Source organism: Protomyctophum parallelum (assembly GCF_964188405.1).
Source record: "Protomyctophum parallelum genome assembly, chromosome: 8".
In the NCBI taxonomy this organism is placed as follows: Eukaryota; Metazoa; Chordata; class Actinopteri; order Myctophiformes; family Myctophidae; genus Protomyctophum; species Protomyctophum parallelum.
In genome coordinates, this window is record NC_139703.1 from 29,270,559 (window position 1) to 29,290,080 (window position 19,522).

Below are 19,522 nucleotides of genomic sequence, written 5' to 3' on the forward strand. Positions count from 1 at the left end.
CTGGATAGATTCCTCACTCAGCCCTAGGTTCTACCAAATGTTGGTCTATGTTTCACATGCCGAGTTCTTTTCGCAGCGAGTGAGAAAGTGCTGTGGTGAATGCAGGGTTCAATTGCCTTTTTGAGTATTGTGTTGCATTTTGTCAGTGAACTCTGTGTGTGTTGTAATCTTCTAAGTACTGGACCCTCGTCTGGTTCTGACAGACCGGTATTGTGTGTGTAGGCTGGGTGGTGTGTGACAACCCGGTTGAAGTATTCCTTGGTCCGGCGACGGACAGACGGACGGGCCCGGGAGAACAATAACATGACACGAGACAGTATCACGCTAAGACGTTCACAAGATTTTATTATACACACAGGACATGTATAGCTGGATCCTAATGACGTACCTCACAACACTTGAGACATAACAAACTTACTGCAGCAAGCTGACCTTGCTGTCTGAGATGAGATGGTGTCAGTAGCTAGTATGCTACAGTTCATTCAGTACACAATACATTGTGCTCTCACGTACAAGTACACAGCATAGGCACTCAGATCATATCACAACAGTGTGTATCACTGAAAGGCACAGAAAGGCCCTAAGCCCCTGTCGATAACAACCATGAGGAACTTTAAAACGTAACCCCCCCCCCCCCCCCTCTCTCTCTCGCACTCGCACACTCGCACGCAGACATGCACACACAGCTGTCTGGATGGAGAGCTGAATATTTGCTTTAACAGCATGCCGGGTCAGGAGTCAAGTGGATTTGTTCTTCATGAGTGCAGAGAATGAGTGCACAGAGGGGATGGGGGGGTGTAATGAACAAGTGGTGAAGGATGTTGTGGTAGAGGATGACATGCCGTGCAGGGTATAAGGATAGATGCACAGCTCCAGAGAGTGAGGTGGAGACCATGGATCAGAAAGACGGCAAGAGGCGGAATAGCGGGAGGAAGGGAGAGAGCGTCTGCTGGCCTCGGACAGCCGTGCATCCCTGGAGACTTCTTATCTCCAAGAAGATCCTCTGCACCCTGCCCCCCCCTCCCCCCTCTGCACCCTGGCTCCTGTCCTGTGCCCCCCCCGCACCCTGGCTCCTGTCCTGTGCTCCTCCCCCCTCTGCACCCTGGCTCCTGTCCTGTGCCCCCCCCCCGCACCCTGGCTCCTGTCCTGTGCTCCTCCCCCCCCTCCCCCCTCTGCACCCTGGCTCCTGTCCTGTGCCCCCCCCGCACCCTGGCTCCTGTCCTGTGCTCCTCCCCCCCCTCCCCCCTCTGCACCCTGGCTCCTGTCCTGTGCCCCCCCGCACCCTGGCTCCTGTCCTGTGTTCCCCCTCTCTTCTAAACCCGTGCTTCTCAAAGTGGGCTCCCTAAAAGGGGTTCATGTGGGTCCCCAGCAAAACAAGGAACACTTCATTATCGACAATCTCATAATATATTGTGTGATTGTGTGATGATGCATATAGGGGGGAGAAAGAGAGAGAGAGAGGGAGAGAGAGGGGGGGGGGGTACCTGTCACTGTGTGCCATGCCTTCAGGCGGCATGCAGCTGGGGGTAGGGGGTGTGCGGGGTTAGTGTGCATGTGAGGAGGCAAAGAGAAGGGAGGGTGGGAGAGAGATGCATGGTGTTGTCACCATGCTTGACTGAGAAGCCACCTTTTTGGTGTGTGTGTGTGTGTGTGTGTGTGTGTGTGTGTGTGTGTGTGTGTGTGTGTGTGTGTGTGTGTGTGTGTGTGTGTGTGTGTGTGTGTGTGTGTGTGTGTGTGTGTGTGCGGGTGCGGGTGCGGGTGCAAGTGTGAGCATGCGTGCATGAGTTAGCACATGGGTGTGCGTGTGAGAGACATATGGGGAGATGCAGAGCACTGACAGGCCTTATGTGATTCACGTCTGCCAGATTATTTTTGGTAATTTACTGCTATTGTTTAAAGTTATATTCAGTTCATACTGACACACACCTCCCTGGTTGCTTTGTTTGTTGTTTGAATGACTGTGTGTATGTAAATGTGTTTGTGTCTATTGCGTATAGTTCACAAACCCTTTTGGCTTTCCCTGATTTCTGGAGCCTTTTTATTAGGTGCTTGTACAAGAGAACGACTAACGTTTCGACCTATGCGGTCTTCATCAGAGTCATGATGCTATGAATGAACGATAACTTGCCTTATGAAGAATAAATTGAAGGATGTAACAAATAACAAATAATAAGACTTGAAATTAGACCATCCTGAACACATTTACTTTAAACTGTGTCCAGTTTTTTCCACTTTCTCTCATGTACCCCTGTCCCTATAGGGGAACATGTACGCCCATTTGGGAACCACTGGTGTATGGTGTGTATTGATTGATTTAATACTTTATTAGTCAGAAATGTAAACAGCACGTGGTACAGTGTTGAAGCCATAGTTCATCTTTTTTTAGCTTCGTATCTTTGGCAGCAGCTACAAACGTCGGATGCGTCTTGGTGTCTTCATGTCGCGGGCTTACAATGAAAATGAATGGTAGACTCTATCTTTGCATCTGCCCGTGTAAACGCACCAATAGGTAGCAGTAAACTTAGCAATCTCATGGGAGCTGCATGGGAGCATACTGTATGGATCCATCAAGTATCTAGACGGGAAGCTGTTGGAACTTTTAACGAAAACAAGCAGGCTATGGAATGCACTCATTTGATCCTATTTAATGATCCCCCGAAATGTGTCCGTATTTTCAATTAGTTCTCTTTTCTAGTTCTACTCTGTTGTCTAATGATAGTGCTTTACTCACTATAACGCCAGGTAATTGCACTCCCAGGGAAGTCAAGTTATTAAGCAGCTATCAAAATGATCAAGAATATATAGTTTTCTCATTTTCAAAACAATTTCCAGTTTGCCAGACAGAACAGAACAGAATTAGATCACAAGAGTCCAGCTGATTTGAGCCTATATTTTGAGAGAGTTGTTTTTTAATGAGTGTCACTGGAGAGGAAAACCTTCTATTCTGATTTCCTCACTCATGGAACACAGGAGCAACTGATAATTATGATCTACAATATTTGGTCTTATCACGTCCAGCCGGTCGCAGGTTCCGACCCTTGCCAAGGTTCAACGTCACTTCAATGAGACATCCTTCTCCAGGTGACCTAGTCATGGATGATCATTGCTCAGCTTGTGTCGAAGTATCCTAGTACTTTGGTCCGGGGACTGCTTAAATTAAAATATACAGCATTAGCGTTAGTCTGACGTCCCAATAATCTGACAACCATATAAATCCAACCATATAGAGCCCCATACTAACAATATCCCCTAACCCTAACCGGCCACATTGTAGGAATAACGGAACGACTGCGTGCATTGATTTTCACGCTGCACCATCTGTGTTGGTATTGATGATTAATCAAGTTCAATGTATAGTATAATTTAAACTGTAGACCCCCTGAGGCTTGCAGTTGCTGCCGGGATTTGTTTTATGGAAAATGGCTAAAATATGTTTGTTGACCGTCCCAGCCATACATGACAGACATTAAGTTTGCTGTCAAAACCGTTTTGGTCTAAGTTTACAATTCGCCCATCAACCTTTTACAACCTGGCTTCCCTTTTCTCCAAGCCTAGACTATATGTACCAGTATACTGTAGTACTGCACGTGCGACCATCAAAAAAGGACAATCCAGCAGCGTACAACCTATTACGTCCTGTCGTGTTCTGACAGACAGACATAATCAAATCCAATTATTCCCCTCCTCCCTCTGCTCCCCATTAGTGCTCGTCTCCCATTCTCCGTTCCAATTCCCTTCCCGCAACAAAACATTTGAATGACAATGGTGTGTCGGCCTGACACCGGCAGCAGTCACGCACACGTTCTCCTCCTCTGCCAACTCTCATCCTCCCTCCCTCCCTCCCCATGGCTCATCCCTCATTTCCCCAGGTTCCTCATTTTAAAATCGATCAAAAAGGAAAACAAATGACAGGATTTCATATCAGTGCAGAGATGCCTCTCTAGACTACAAGGTGGAATGACTATTTCCACAGACAAAAAGAGCCCCATTAGTGGCAGGTGACCTCGTACCACAATGTGTACCGTGGCCCCTGAATGAGTCGCCCTGGTGTGTGTGTGTGTGTGTGTGTGTGTGTGTGTGTGTGCGCGCGCGCTCTCTGGATAATCAAAGCCATAATTCTATAGTACCTGAGCTCCTCATCTAGTAAGACGAGTTCAGGTACATGGAAGCAATCTGTCACTTTTCTTACTTTTTAAATATTTGACTTTCTTTCACTCTGTCTCTCTCTCTCTCTCTCTCTCACAAACACACACACACACACACACCCTTGGGTTTCCTTAATGGCTGGCATCCCATTCATGATAAGAAGCAGAATCCATACGTTATAGAAATTATACTTCAGAATTATTTTGTAAGGCATGGGTCATTATGTGTTTCCTGTGCATTTCTGTTTTGCTGCACTTGGTAATAAATTCTGTTTCTGTGCAACATAAAACATGTTGTATACTTTGTCAACAAGACAAATCCTGCTGTCCTCTGGTACAGGGTTATGGTAATGTGGAGGATTTTAGTCAACCGTGCTTATTATGGTGCTCTCAGAGTAATCTAGTGGGAGAGAGGCGACACTATAGCGTTGACTCCCATTGTAACAATGGAATGCGGAAGTGCTCATTCTATCTCCATGGGATAGTTCCAATGTTTGGAACTATAGCCCATAGGCTCCCGCTTTGCGGCGAGATCAAAGCGTGTCGCCACTCTCTTATTAGATTACTTTGGGTGCTCTGCAGTACTGTTGTCTACTCTAGACATGTCCTAAGAAGGTTGTAGATCAGCTGTTTCCAGTGCGTGCAACCAAGTCTAACTCTATCCACCTGTTTCCTATAACCCATAAGTCTTTGTGTTTGTGTCTGCATAACTTCCTCTTGCTGTGTTGTCAGATTTGGCAAGAGAAACAAGTGGCCAGGTCTACATTTTAACAAAAATAGCACTACATATTTTCAGATGGATGTTACATATTAATCTGGGGTTCTTTGACGTGAAGAAATGTGAGAACCACTGGTTTAAACAACATTAGGAAGCAAGCCCAAAAAAACTGCAACCAGCAACTACCAATAATTTATTTGCAAGCAACTTTACAAAACAAGCAGAGGTCACTTAAGTGAAGCACACACAGTACCTTGTCCACGAAACAGGTCAATAGAGAAACCATGATGAGGTTCAGGACCACGGACAGTTCCTCCACTAGAGGAAAGGGGCTGACGCAGAAGGGTGAAATCAGCCCTCAACGGCTTCTGCCAGAAATTTGGGAAGCCTTCCCCTCCCGTACCCCTCCCTTACTGGGCCGGGCTTTTCTTTCTTTTTACATGAGTTGGGCGTTGTCATATTCAATTCTTCACTAGTCCGATCCATTAGAACACAGTTTGCCGGCCACTGCTACAGAGCTCACAATGAGGTTATATCTTCCCTTCTTCTCTGGAATCCTGCCTCAAAGCAGACCGGAGGTAGAAAACTGTCGTTCCCTGATGTCATCGCTAGGGACACATCAGTAAGCAGGAACTGGGGATGGCAATGAAGGACCGGAAAGTCTGGCGTGGAAGTATGAAATCCACGGTTGAAAAATGGTAATGATGATGTGTGTGTGTGTGTGTGTGCGTTTGCGTGTGTTTCTGTGTGGGCTTGTTTCTGTGTGTGTGTGTGTGTGTGTGTGTGCGTGCGTTGCAGCAAGGACTCAGATTGGCTAGGTGTAATTACAGATGTTTCAAGTTGACCTTGTCAAGGTGATTTACTGGTGTACAGCTCCTCCCCCGCTTTTAACCCTTTCCTCTTCTCCTCTTCACGGACGCTTTCGTCCTGATGCTCCCATGTTGCTTCATGGGAGACGAGCCAAAACACACGGACGGACGTGTCTGATCGATGTTGTGAGCTTGTAGATCGGCTATTTCCACAGTGCATTATGTAGCTTAAGTGGTTAATGTGAGTTGGAGCATTCACTGTTGTTATTGTCTGGTGGAAAAAGTACTGAAATGTTTTACTTAATGCAAGTAAAAGTATAGCAATACTGCAATATACTCTGTTACAAGTACAAGTCCTGAATTCAAAATGACTTTAGTAAAAGTACAAAAGTAGGCCTATTGGCATCAAAATGTAACAAAAGTAAAAGAATGAGTGTACAGAATGTCCCATTTCAAGTTTTCAAATGTCTAAAAATCTTTTGAAAATAGTAGATCTATACAAGCTCACAATGCATCGCATCGCAAAACATTGTGGTCGGCTATTTTCAAATGGCCAATAGGGCTGAAGTGGTTCATGTAGGCCTATGTTTTATAATCAAAATGAACGAACTACTACTAACTACTAAGTAACTACTAACTAAAGATTTCAATATAGTGGAGTAAAAGTATATTTGCCTCTGAAATGTAGTGGAGTAGAAGCAAATGTACTGACAATTTGACGTACTCAAGTAAAGTACAAATACCTCAAAATGAGTACAGTACTTGAGTAAATATACTTATTTACTTTACACCGCCGTCATTTCCTGCTGCTGTCCCTCTCTGTTGCACCTCCTCCGCCCAACTCTCCTTCTTGTTATCCAACTCTACCTTCTCCTCCTTTAACTCCGTAAACCTATTATTCTGTCCACCCTCACACATCCTCCTTTCTTTCCACTGTCCAACATCACTCTCTCCCTGCTGGGCCTCCTCTGTGGCCTGCCTCCCCCCGAGCGTAAAATGCTTCTGTACATAATAATATTGAGCGTTCGATTTGAAAACTAAAAACTAAAATACTTCCAATTCCGAATAGTCTGAAACTTTGCACACACGCCAAGGAAGAACCACCCCCTCAGATCTTTCAAATGGGCCACTATATTCAGCCCACTACACATTTTGCCATATACTGTAATTCTTGAACCGCAACGTTGCAGCGTCTTGTCGCACAAACTCTATTTCTCTATGGTTGACAGCCGGAATGTAGACGGCACCCGGGTGAGCAGTGTGGGTTAGCGCCCCAGCCTGTGTCTGCCGTGAGGAGGAAGCCCAAAAAAAAACACGCAAGGCATATCAGATAGTCTACATTTCCAAAAACAGAATGCATGTATTTTGTCCAGAAGCAGGGATAATAAAACAGGTATTACTGTAATCTCCACCGGCCATGAACATGAACCAGATGAACCCTGGTATTATCAACAACAATGTGGTGCACATATAGAAACCCATGAGAGTAAAGCAAACATACACACTGTCAAATTGCTCATCCGTTATCTTTTGCATGACAACGTTGTGATTCATGAATGAGTTATGAGACTTTGTGGGACGTGCAGGTGTGACAGAGGGGAGGAGGAGGGGTTCCAAGTGGAGGCCATGGTGAATGATGCGAGGATGATATTTGTGAAAGTGGTTGCGCTGTTCTCTCCCGGAGCATGTTCATTCATTTACTTTAACCATAGCAATGGAGTTACCCGGAACAAGAGAGCCATTACTAAGTGGAACAGGGAAGGGGAGCAGCTGGGGCGAAATTCACCTGCCGCTTCCAATGTGGATCACAAATTACACTCGCAACGGCAACACCCTGATGGGGGGCGGGGTGGGGGTTGGTGGCAGTGTTGCCCAATTTTGCGAGAGAAACAAGCAAGCATGTCTATGGAAAGAAACGAGCACCGAAACAAGTGTCTATATAGGGCAAGGTCAGTCAAACTTCATTGTCTAATGTTGTTTTAGAGCAGTGGTTCTCAAACACGTGCATTTCAAGGACCCACAAGTCAATTTGGATGCTCATCTGAAAATATTTTGTGCTAGTAACTCCCATACAAGATTGTAACGATGTAACGATTTCCAATATTTACAAGCGACTGTACTGGAAAACAAGCCCAAAGCAGCTGACTTGGCAACACTGTTAGGTTGTTGAGAATGGGCACACGCTTGGAGAGTTTGATAGACTAGGTCTCAGCATGAAGTGGACATACATCACACAGATTATCATGTTCTACAAACAAGCATGGACAATAACAAGAAATGCTTCAATAGGGACTAAAGGTGGACTGGAAATGAGCTTTTTGTTAACCCACTTAACCCTGCAATGGGCTGTTGAGTGGGTGGGTGGAGGGCCCTGCCGCCCTATATGCTGTACTTATGGGTGACCAGAATCCTGGTGGTTTCGTACACTGTCCCTAAACAAAAATAAATGAACAAATACTTGTTAAATTGACTTTTCTCCTTGGCAGTGATAGCTTTGAACCTTAAAGTATATATGAATAGAGACGGCACCCGGAGGAAACCCTGAGGCGAAATGGACATAGTGGCCGAATTTGTCATTGCCGCTCGAGCACATTGACTATCATTGCGCACGTTCATGTTATTGGGCCCATGACACGTGAACGAATGTTTCATACGTGAATGCGTGCAATGATAGTCAACGGCCAGCGCGTTCATGTGTTTGGGGCAAATCCATCCCAGAATGCACTCTGTTCCTACCCGGAAGGAGGAGTGAAATCGCCTCATGCGCTTTTGAGCAACTTAATGCAAGTGGATGGAAGGAGAACTCGGATGCCATCTCTATTAATATATACTCTAAGCTTTGAACACACCGTATGCTGCTTGTCAAAGATGGCGTTTCACTTCATGTCTTCCATCTTCGTTTGACTGAGATGAATCTTTAAATAGCACTGCCATTGTGCACGTGAATATTTGTTAAAATACAATTACATAAACTAACATTATAGAGCTCATGAAACGCTGACAACCACAGGGTCGGTTACGGAACATGTTGACTCTCCTCTCTGTGCCTCAGGCTTATTAAAACATTCTTGTGCTCCTCCATGGCTCATGTGCAGACCTACCACAAATTCTAATAAAAGGCTTGTTATCATGACTACCATGACCAGATATCCTATTTTATAAATTCATATATACACGTGAAGTGTGTGTGTGTGTGTGTGTGTGTGTGTGTGTGTGTGTGTGTGTGTGTGTGTGTGTGTGTGTGTGTGTGTGTGTGTGTGTGTGTGTGTGTGTGTGTGTGTGTGTGTGTGTGTGTGTGTGTGCGTGTGCGTGCGCGCGCGCGCCCTTCTCAGATCACCCCCTCCCTTGTTAATAGATACCAAAAGGCAGCGCAAGCATTCTTCTTGGTTGTCAGGTTTCTCTCCATATGTGCATTGTGCAGTGACTCGTTGCCTCGCATGGGGGCAGTGCAGTGCCATTCTCGTATTCTAATCTAAATAGTGCTGAGAGAGCCCGGAGTACATGATGATGAAAGCCCCACAGGCCGCTGTGTGGCAACAGATTGCTAATATATATTATATAGAATCCCATATAAACACAAATCAACTCATTCTACATGGGCACTCCCCTCCATCTGTGACTGGCTGTCAGGACACAGGGTAGCGCTGCTCGGAGAGGCTGACCTACGCCATCTATCTCTGCATGGGCCTGACAGTGTGACGTGTTCTTTGGCCTGAAGTTCCCCGTAACTGGCCCCCGTCTCTCTAGAAGCATTTCCATCACACTCCATATGTGACAGAAACTTTGTAATATAAGCAAACGACACTCACGCATGCATTATTTGTACCATGGATGATAATGTAGCAATCTGTCGTGCCAATAGGGCTGAGCTCGATTGGCAGGGCTGTTGCAGGCTGGGTCTTGGCTGGGGGCTACAATAACATGCCCACAGTTGAAATGGTCTTTATCCACATAAGATAAATGTGCACTTAATTGCACAATGTCATGGGAGTAATGAGTCACAGAGAGTGGGTGTGCTTACATCAGTGTGGAATTCAAAGGAAGTCTCGTGACACAAGCTTCTCGGTTGGTTAAAGGAAGAGGCTGGGATGTTGAGAGTGTTGCAGCGTTAGCCATTATCACAGCATGTAGTGGTGGTCGATAACAAAGCGTGTGCGTCAACGATGGAGTTTTAGCCAGGATTTATGCGCATGCTCAGACAGAGAATGTCTTGACGTCATGACGTCAACATGGCTTTGTATAATTAAGTGTAATACTCAACATCCCCACTCAGTAGCCTAGAAAAAAAAAAAATAGGCACTCTTAAAGGACCACTTCATTTTTCATGATTATTAGTGAGGACCTATTCAATTTCCTAGATTTCCTAGATTTAAATGACTATGTAAAAATGGAGATATGTTTTGCCAAAGGGACTTTCGTTGTAGCAGATTTTATTTGTCAAGCTTGGGAAAAATGACAGAGTACTCTGTATACATCTGAGGTGTAATATAATGAATTATGTAATGTAAACATGCTGTAATTGCAAATGTGAAATTGTGTCTTATAAACCCATGAGGGTTGGGCACAAGGTGTGCATGACACGAAAATAAATAAACAATCAATCAATCAATCAAAATATGAAGATAGGTTGAAAAGTGGTGAAGTGGTCCTTGTTTCTCTTTTTTTCTCTGTTCCCTGTGACAGTCTCGTTGCTTGCTATGTGGAGGGTAGAACGTTCGCAGTAAATACAAACGCAGAATGGAGAAATTACGCGTCAAGGGCTTCAGCCAAATATGGGGAGGGGAATGGGGAGGCTTCCCCTACTGGGCAGGGCTTCAGGCAGGGTTTCTTTTAAATTAGTTGGGCGTTGTCATATTCTAATGTAGACCGAATGCCCGGCCTGAGTGAGTGGCTTGCCTCGCTAATCATTCCAGTACGTTTTAACAACATTACAGTACGTTCTTTTTCTATCGGACGCAGCAACTACTGGCGATAGCAGGCGAAGAGGCGATAATCGAAAAGTGGGCGGAGGAACGTCGTTCAAAAACATGAAAATATCTTATCTTTTGGAAAACATCGTCCGGCGATAGCCAATCATTCATGTGTTGCTTTGTTTACCCTCCATGCGGAACGTTGATACGTTTACATTACATACGGTAATGACAGCAGGAATGCCCACTAGGAGATTCTTTATCGCCCTGTCGCCACTGTTCGGCTATGGAATCCTGCATGCGCCACTTTTTTGCGATAAAGTAACATTTTAGACCGTGACCGTGGCTGGTTAAGACTCACCCGTGGCTTCCCTGTGAGCTTATAGTTTTAGGTTAGTGTCAGGGGAACGGTTATTAATGTCCGACATACCAACCGTGGCCGATTAAGACTCACTCATGGCTTCTGCGTGCAGTGCCACTCAAAGTGACTACTGGGTTTGGCTCTTAGAGTATATATATTTATAGAGAAGGCACCCAGAGGAAATCTTGAGGCGAAATGGACATAGTGGCCGAAAGAAGGTATTGCAGCCTGGCCCCAAACACATGAACGCGCTGTCCGTTGACTATCATTATACACGTTCACGACGGACGACGCTCGTGCGCGTTCAACGGCAGCGCGTTCATGTGTTTGGGGCCACTCACCATTGCAATCCGTCCCAGAATGCACTCTGTTCCTACCAGGAAGGAGGAGTGAATCCGCCTCATGCGCTTTTGAGCAACTCAATGCAAGTGGATGGGAGGAGAACTCGGGTGTCTTCTCTATAGATATATATACTCTATGGTTTGGCTGGTTTTGTCAGTTGGAAAATCTAATTCAACATTCGACCAGGGGAGGCGCTAATGCTGCCTCTCCGGCTGCAACTTCTTTTTTTTTCTTTAAATTTTTATCCCACGATTTTGTAACCCAGTTTTCTTTTCACCCAGTGCCAATTATCTAATGTAATCCTGGGCGCTACACTTCCTCTGCCAACCTGGGGGGGGCAGTGGACTGACCTCATGCCTCCTTCTATGCATGAGGAGTCCAAGCTGCTTCTTTTCACCTGACAGAGGGGAGGGGAAGGGACACGTTATTCCGAATTTCCGACCAGTTCCTTTCCCCTCCATCAGGCGCCCCGGCTGGCCAGGGGGAGGTAGTTTTAGAGACCAGGATTACGGCATGTTTTTGTGAGGGTATCTACCCTAGGGGACACAGGGAGAACATGCAAACTCCACACAGAAAGGCCCTATCGCCAACCCCCGCCTCGGGTATGGGCACTGATGACGCGGAGGAGGGAACACGCCGCCAGTGCCCACAGTGTCCCCAGCGGGAATCAAACCCAGGACCTTCTAGCTGTGAGGCGATAGCACTACCAACTGTGCCACCGTGCCCCTTTCCGGCAACTTCTGACAAAAAACATGGTACTGGCTGACTTCATAAGCTATGTAAGCGGTTGTTTCACCCTGGTCTAAAACTTTTACTTTCCTGTCCTAAGTTTATCATCTGTAGCTCGTCGGAAATAACTTTATGTTTTGGAAACAATAGTGCGAAGAGGGGTTTTCACCACCGCTTTTGTGACGGATTCTATACCTATAACCAATGAGGGATATCTCTATACGGAAGCTCTTCTCAGAGGGAACAGCAGAGGGTGATCTGCATAGTGTTAGTCAGCTAATTACCCAACCCGCGAGAGTGTGTAATTCTACTCAAACTGTCATTGATCTCATTCTGACCTCGGACAAATCAAGAATCTCCAAGAAAGGGGTTATTGTATGTGGGCTTAGTGATCATTTTATGATTTTCTGTACGCGCAAAAAACTAAAACTAAAGTCTGACTGTCACAAAACAGTCATATCTAGGGACGTCAAAACCTACTCTAGCGAGGCATTTAACCTTGAACTGAAGAATCTGGATTGGTCCGATGAGCTCAGAAGCTCACTAGTTGAGGAAGCATGGCTTGACTTCAAAACCAAATTTACATCAGTACTAAACAACATGGCTCCTTTGAGAGCCATGGCTGAATTCGGACAAAGCCTACTGACTGCAATGAAAGCCAGAGACAAAAAATGCTCTGAACTTCTTAAATGCAAGTCCAAGCTAGCCAAGCGCTTCGACAGTGATCTCCTAACCCAACTGGGCATCCTAAAAACCCAACGAAACAAGCTAAGAAACATTGTAACTACCATGACTAAATCAGCTAAAAGTAACTTTATCAATGATAAAGCAGAGGAAACCCAGCACCACGCAGCAGCTCAAAGGCCCTTAAAACTAGGCTCCAGACTTCCCAAAACAGACTGGTCAGGCTCCTACTTGGCCTCACCCCCCGAACCCACCTCACCCCTGCCCACTTTGACAGGCTGGAATGACTTAGAGTCGACGACAGAGTACAGCATCTTGCAATGGGTCTGGTCCACAAGATTCGATACACCACCAAGATACCCATGTACCTGTCTAGATACTTCCTTAATGTTAACGAAGTCCATAGCCACAACACCAGAGGGAGTGCAACGAACCATGTAAGATTCGGCACAAACAAGGGACTAATTATTTTTCGCTCCTATGCCACCAAAATGTGGAACGCCCTACCAACATTCATTAAGACATGCGAATCCCTTGACTCCTTCATAACCGCTCTCAGGCACCTACAGACGGCTGCAATTCGAAACTGGCCCGTTAAATCTGAATCCCCCCCCACCACCCCCCCCCCCCCTTTTCCCCTCACTGTATTATGTTTCTTTTCCCTTTTTACCTCCTTTATGATGAATTCCTGTTCTGTTCCTTGACAATATAGAAGTGTCTATTTGTACGTCTCTAAATGTTTTGATGAATTGTAAACAAGTGTAATGCTTAATTGGGTCGTCCACTCACAGTTAACAGTCTTTGTATTGAGTTTTTGCTTGAAATGTTCTGTAATTCTGCAAACTGTTAATACATATCAAAATACTCAAGTGCACCAACACGATGGTTTCACGCAGTTGCATGTGTGCTAAGAACCGAGTCTATAGCTCGTAGTTCTTGACGTCACCATCAAGTAACAGTCGGAACCCCTTTGGCTATACTTTCTCTGGGCCCATAACCTGTTGTGGCCTTAGCCATTATCACAGCGTGTAGTAAATGGATGGTGGTCGATAACAAAACGCACCCTGGCTAAAACCCATCGATGGAGTTTTATGCGCATGCTCAGATACAAACTGAATGTAGTGTGCCTGCGTAGTGTTCACGCAGGCACGTCGTGATGTCAACATGGCTTTGTATAATTAAGTGTAATATAGTACACAGAGAAACAGAGAGAAAGAGCCACAGACTGCCTGCAGTCAAGTAGCCTACGCATACAGAGCTCTCACACATTCAACATTTAACACTGTCAGAAATACATAGTAGACAAATAGTCAGGCAGACAGATAGATATAGTAAATAATACAGACAGACAACAGAATGTCATAAAGGCTGAGAAAGCTGCAGTTATTTTTTGGAAGCATAATTGCAGTCAAATAATCAGCCAGACTTCAGTTAATTAGTCAGTAAGTCAGGCAGACATCAACAGCTATAACAGACAAGCAATCACTGCATTCCAGATCAGGTCATATTAAAAGGTGGCACAATCAAGAAGGCAACAGCTGGGACTAGCCAACAGGGAGAAATGTGAGTCCACACTGCCCCAATATATCCACGCAACATTAATATTTCAAATTTGTTTTTCTGAGAAGTTAGTAGATTTATGTAACAGATTTTTAAAGGGGAACTCAATGTTTATTTTAAAATGCGTTGCTTTGGTCTTTGGATTTATTCTGTAGCCTGTATGTTTAATTTGCCAATGCTACTAAGAAAGTGCATGGCATCAGAAAGTCATATTGCTCAGTGAAATGGAGGTTCATGATGTCTGGTGGAGAGTTAGAATTGGCATTAACACATTGAAGAAAACCGAATCTTGAACGTATAATTTGCATTTAAAAATGTGATAATATAGTATCTGCACCTCAAAGAATGACGTTATATAGTTCCCAGAACGGCGAGTAATTTTTTTCTAATTAAAAATGCCCGGACCAGAGGAATCCTGTCACACGCTGCCACAGCGCTATGTTGTATCAGTTCACTGCACGCAATGACAATGAAACATCTGCTCTGACTTAGCCTGAGGAGGGATCTGAATAAATAACATAAAGTTCTCTGAACTCTCTTATTATTCGTGCTGTGGCCATTCATTTGAGAGAACCACCAGGTTCACGTGAATAGCCTGACATTATGAATCTGTCGATAGTTTATAAATATCAGCCAGGCTGCGCCTATACAAATGACAACTTAGAAGTGTCTCTTTCCCCCCTTCAGTTCCAAGGAAATGAATAATTAAATAAAGAAATAAATAAATAGGCTAAGAAAAAGACGACTTCGGCTGCGCGGCTAAAGCCCTGCTGGGGGCGGGGGAGCAGCGTGAGCGCATTTACGCACAGAGAGAGAGAGAGAGAGAGGGGGGGGGGGGAGAGGGGGGAGTATTGAGAGAAAGAGAGAGAGAGAGAGAGAGAGAGAGACATAGGGGCAAAAGAGAAGCGCAAGCAGAAGCAACTCCAAAACTGCCCATCTTTCGAAAGCATCAACCACTCATGCAGTGAAGGTGCAACAGAAGATGCACTAGCACTGGTGATCTTCACCTTTATTACCTCCACCTGCGAATTAAGGCGCATGCCTCTGCAACACACGGCCAACTTCAAGTTCCCCCAGCAGCAGCGGCGCGATGAGCGGACACGACCATGGATGTGCCACATGAGGACCGGACAAACTGAACCGATCACAGCCCAAAGTTTGTCTCGAAACACTGTGACATTGTCTAAGAACAAGAACGTACAACTTTTGTTGTGTTTTTTTACGCGTCGTACGTCGTCCGACTCTTGGATTCCTTGGATTCCGCGCGACGTGTCTTTCTGTCTTTATATGTTCAGCCAAGGAGACTCGTAGTTGTTCAGGGTGGTCCCTTGTCAGGAAGGTGAAATGAAGGTATTCGGTTGGACCATAGCTATCCTCTGCCAGTGGATTCTACGCAAGGTATGGAAGTTTATTTTTGTGTATTTATTTATTTCCCTTTTCTTTTCTTTTTTCCACCTTTTTTTTAACCCCTTTTCCTTCATACAAAGTAATTAATATGCCTTATAATGTGACAGTGATGATCTGCAAGGTGCCGTTTTTCAAGAGATTCGCGAACATGAAAAAGTTATGCTTTTTATTCGACAACATAAAATGTACAGCCTATTTTTTTATTACCAGGATTATATTCAATATAGGGAGTTAACTTAATAGGCCTATAGGTTATGCCTACTATATTATATTTTATGAGCGTTTTATAATGTCATGTTTTCTGCAGGAATCTCCATAAAATAGGTGTAGCCTTATAGGCCTACTGTATGTGTTCGACAGAACTTGGTTCAAAGTTATGTGAGTAAAGAACTGCTGCTGGACTATGAAGTGCGAACGTGTTCAATAAACCAACATCATGGTATAATTTATGTCTTTCTTAAGTTTTGCCGTGTGATATTTATTTTCCAACTGCACGGAGGGATGTAGCCGGCTGAGCAGTTCCTCTTACCCCGCTTAAATAGCCCCTTATCTATTTATCTATGTGCGCTCGCAGCAACTTCCTCTAATTTTTCTTCAGAAGTTAAACACGCCCGTGGCTTGTTTTATTATCTCAGCATCGCTTAGCAAAGAGTTTGCAGCCTATTTTGGATATACTGCCTCTCTCTCTCTCTCTCTCTCTCTCTCTCTCTCTCTCTGCAATGTGTGAACACTGAACACGCGCGCGCGCGCGCACACACACACACACACACACACACACACACACACACACACACACACACACACACACACACACACACACACACACACACACACACACACACACACACACACACACACACACACACACACACACGTACAGTATAGGATGCTTGTGTTGTAAGTGCATGTGTGCAATGCATGCAGTGTACTGTAGGCCTATGTTGTTTGCAGTCAAACATCTTTGTGTACGTGTGTGTGCGCGCGTGCGTGCATGTTTTTTAACAATGAATGAACACTGCACTAAACAAAAATGTACACACTCTAGTGTCTAGTCTAAAGAGTTTAGTTTGCTCCAATATTAGGAAGAAGTGCACCGCACATTTAATGCCACTATTGAAGCCGAGGTTTGGCTACTCAGTGGTTTCATGGTGTATACTGGGAATGACTTGACATTTAGCTGTCCACAAAGTACTGCTACCTATCGGCCTACTGTAGTTCATTTAACCCCAACGCCCCACATAAGGAGGATGTGGGTGTCGCCTCAACCTGCAAATCAGATTAATGAAAATAGTAACTTGTCGCCATCAACTGTCTTGTTAATTTCAAGCTAAAGTATGGCCAACGTCAACACGATAGCTACCAGGCCTGAGGCCTCTAAGCCTATACGTGTCAGCCAAATCCGTTAAAGGGCAGTTCTCTATACCTATCCATCTCCTGAATTTAACTCTGAAAGACAGTTTAAGTCTGAGAGTTTACATACATTTGTAAATGCTCAGCATTATGTACACATTTATATAAGGATTTTACGGCCCCCAGCTAAACACACTATGGTTCTGTTGAATGAAGTGCTGTAGTTCTGTCAGAAAGACTTGCTTTTACACGTCAGCAGCAATTTAGTTAGCTGCAGTTTAGTTGATATTTATGGCATACGTAGGCGTGTGTATTTATTCATGAAAACCTTTTTTTGGGAATGTATAATTAAAAACAATGTAGGACACAAAAAATAAATGTAAAAAATGTCCGTGACCCACAAATGGGTTCCAACCCAGTGTTCGGGAAGCATCTGTAAACCACAGCTTCTCCTTTCAACTCTGACTCCACCTTTTGTCTGCTTTCTCTCCGTTGTCGTCATCCACTATTATGTCGTTTCATTATCACATTATCTCTCCTTTGTCTCTCGTTTCAACGGGTAGACATACCTCATATTTGTAAACAAAGCTGTAAAAAACAAATCTGACAACAAACATCAAGCATCACAGAGGGTTATACAGTAATGACAGCACTGCAACGCTTTATGGGCTATTTTTACATATCTTAAAACAACGCACTGCTGAAGTGTAAAAGCAGGTCTTTCTGACAGAACAACATCACACCATTTTTAGCACCAAAGCCATTGTTTGTGTAGAAGCCATTTCACTGTTTTTTTGTTGGTTTGGTTATTATTATGATTGTTATTATTAGTATTCGTTTTGTATTAGTTTATTTGATTATTATCTGGGCACCATGGACATGGGTACACCTCTCCAGGGCTTATGTATGGACAAGGGATGGGTGGGGGGAGGGCATGCATGCATCTGGGTGGACAAATGCTTATTTTATTTTATTTTACCAGCGCCAGGGAACAATGCCATGAGAACAATCTGTTTCTATATGCACATTTATTTTGGATCAGTAATCATGCAAGCTAAAACTTCAAGTTGGACAATGTGTTCTTTTGTCTGCGTTGAAGACAAGCCTTAGGTGCATCAGTGGTTTTTATTGACTTGTTTGGACTGTTCGAGTCGAGCCAGTGTCCTTTAGCTGGGACTTTACGCAACAGTAAAATCCGTATAATGTATCCATTTGTAACTCATAAATGGACCTTTTTACGGGTCCATTTGTAAACTCTCTGAGTTAAATTAACTATACGTTTAATTCAGGAGGGGGATAGGTATAGGATCAACTGTTTAAAACAGATTGGCTGCCAGGTATGCGTGTTGCTTAGTGGCCTGGTGTGGTCAGTGTACTCTTCATACACAGAGCATTTGATGGCTGTGATTAGGGTGTGATAAAAAAAAGAAGAAAGAAATGGGGGGGGGGGGGGGGAATAGCACCCCGTTCTTGCTGGCAGATTGGGGTTAGGCTCTATTGTGGCAGGTAATAACAGCTACGTTTCTTTTGAAGATTGAATGCAAATCATTTCACCGCTGGTGAAAGTGGAGCCACTCGTCAACCGCATGGGAGAGGAACTCCAGTTCAAGTATTGGGGTTGGGCTGGCATTGTATTATATATCAGCCACGCTGCTTAATAGTGTTCCATCTGAACACATATAGCTGTTTATGGTTTTCTCTTGTTGTCTTTTTTTGTTCTTTTTCTTTTTAACACAGCGTATTGTGTAGGGATAACAAATCAGTGTTTGTCACTGATTGGTTGGGGAGAAAATGCTTTTGGGGTCATACAAGTTGCAGAAATCTAAAATGTAAAAGGTACAAAGTGTAAAGTATAAAAAGGAAAAGGTGATATAACATTGAAAAGGAAGAATGAGGATGTGGGGAGTATATGGCATGCTTTCTTTGGTGGTCGTACTAGCACAAAACAAACCTCTACGTGTCTAATTGTGTAGTCTAGAGTGTACAGTACCTAAGTGCACAAAGGAATTATACAGACGTACACAGAAATGATGAAGAAGGGAACATATGACGTATATCATTTCTGAATCAACACTGTATGATTTATTTGATACATTTTTTTAGTGCAAAAAGCAAGGGTAGATTGGGTCTCATAGTAGTTTGAAAACAGAAAATCAAGCCAAATTTAATATGGTGCATAAGTGCAAGTCAGCTGTGTGTGTGTGTAGTGATTTTATGCACAAGAACGAAAGATGTGTGAAAAAGCAGCTGCATTTCAGTTTTTGAGCTCCCCGTAGAAACAATAGCATTAGCCAACATCACAACCCGGCAAAATCCTCTTATCTCTGCCATAAAACAACTATAGCAATATACCCCAGGGATATTACAAGGACTGAGTCGCTTTAATTTCATTATATCTAAGGCCTATTTTTCATTTATTTATTTATTTGTACTTTCACTTGCACAACTTTGCGTTTCAATATACAACTAGATGTGCGGCGGCCTCCTGCTGACTGCCACTATAGCAG

At 44.2% G+C, this 19,522-nt stretch overlaps 1 protein-coding gene across 1 annotated transcript in view; it reads left to right on the forward strand.

Annotated features, from left to right (window-relative positions):
- Positions 1-15,180: 15,180 nt before the first annotated feature.
- Positions 15,181-19,522, forward strand: part of nxph4 (neurexophilin 4) — a 66,245-nt gene continuing 61,903 nt past the window's right edge. Inside the window, exon 1 of the mRNA XM_083771936.1 lies at positions 15,181-15,656. Coding sequence (XP_083628062.1) covers positions 15,603-15,656 — 54 coding nt within the window. The 5' untranslated portion in view covers positions 15,181-15,602. The remainder of the gene's footprint in view (positions 15,657-19,522) is intronic.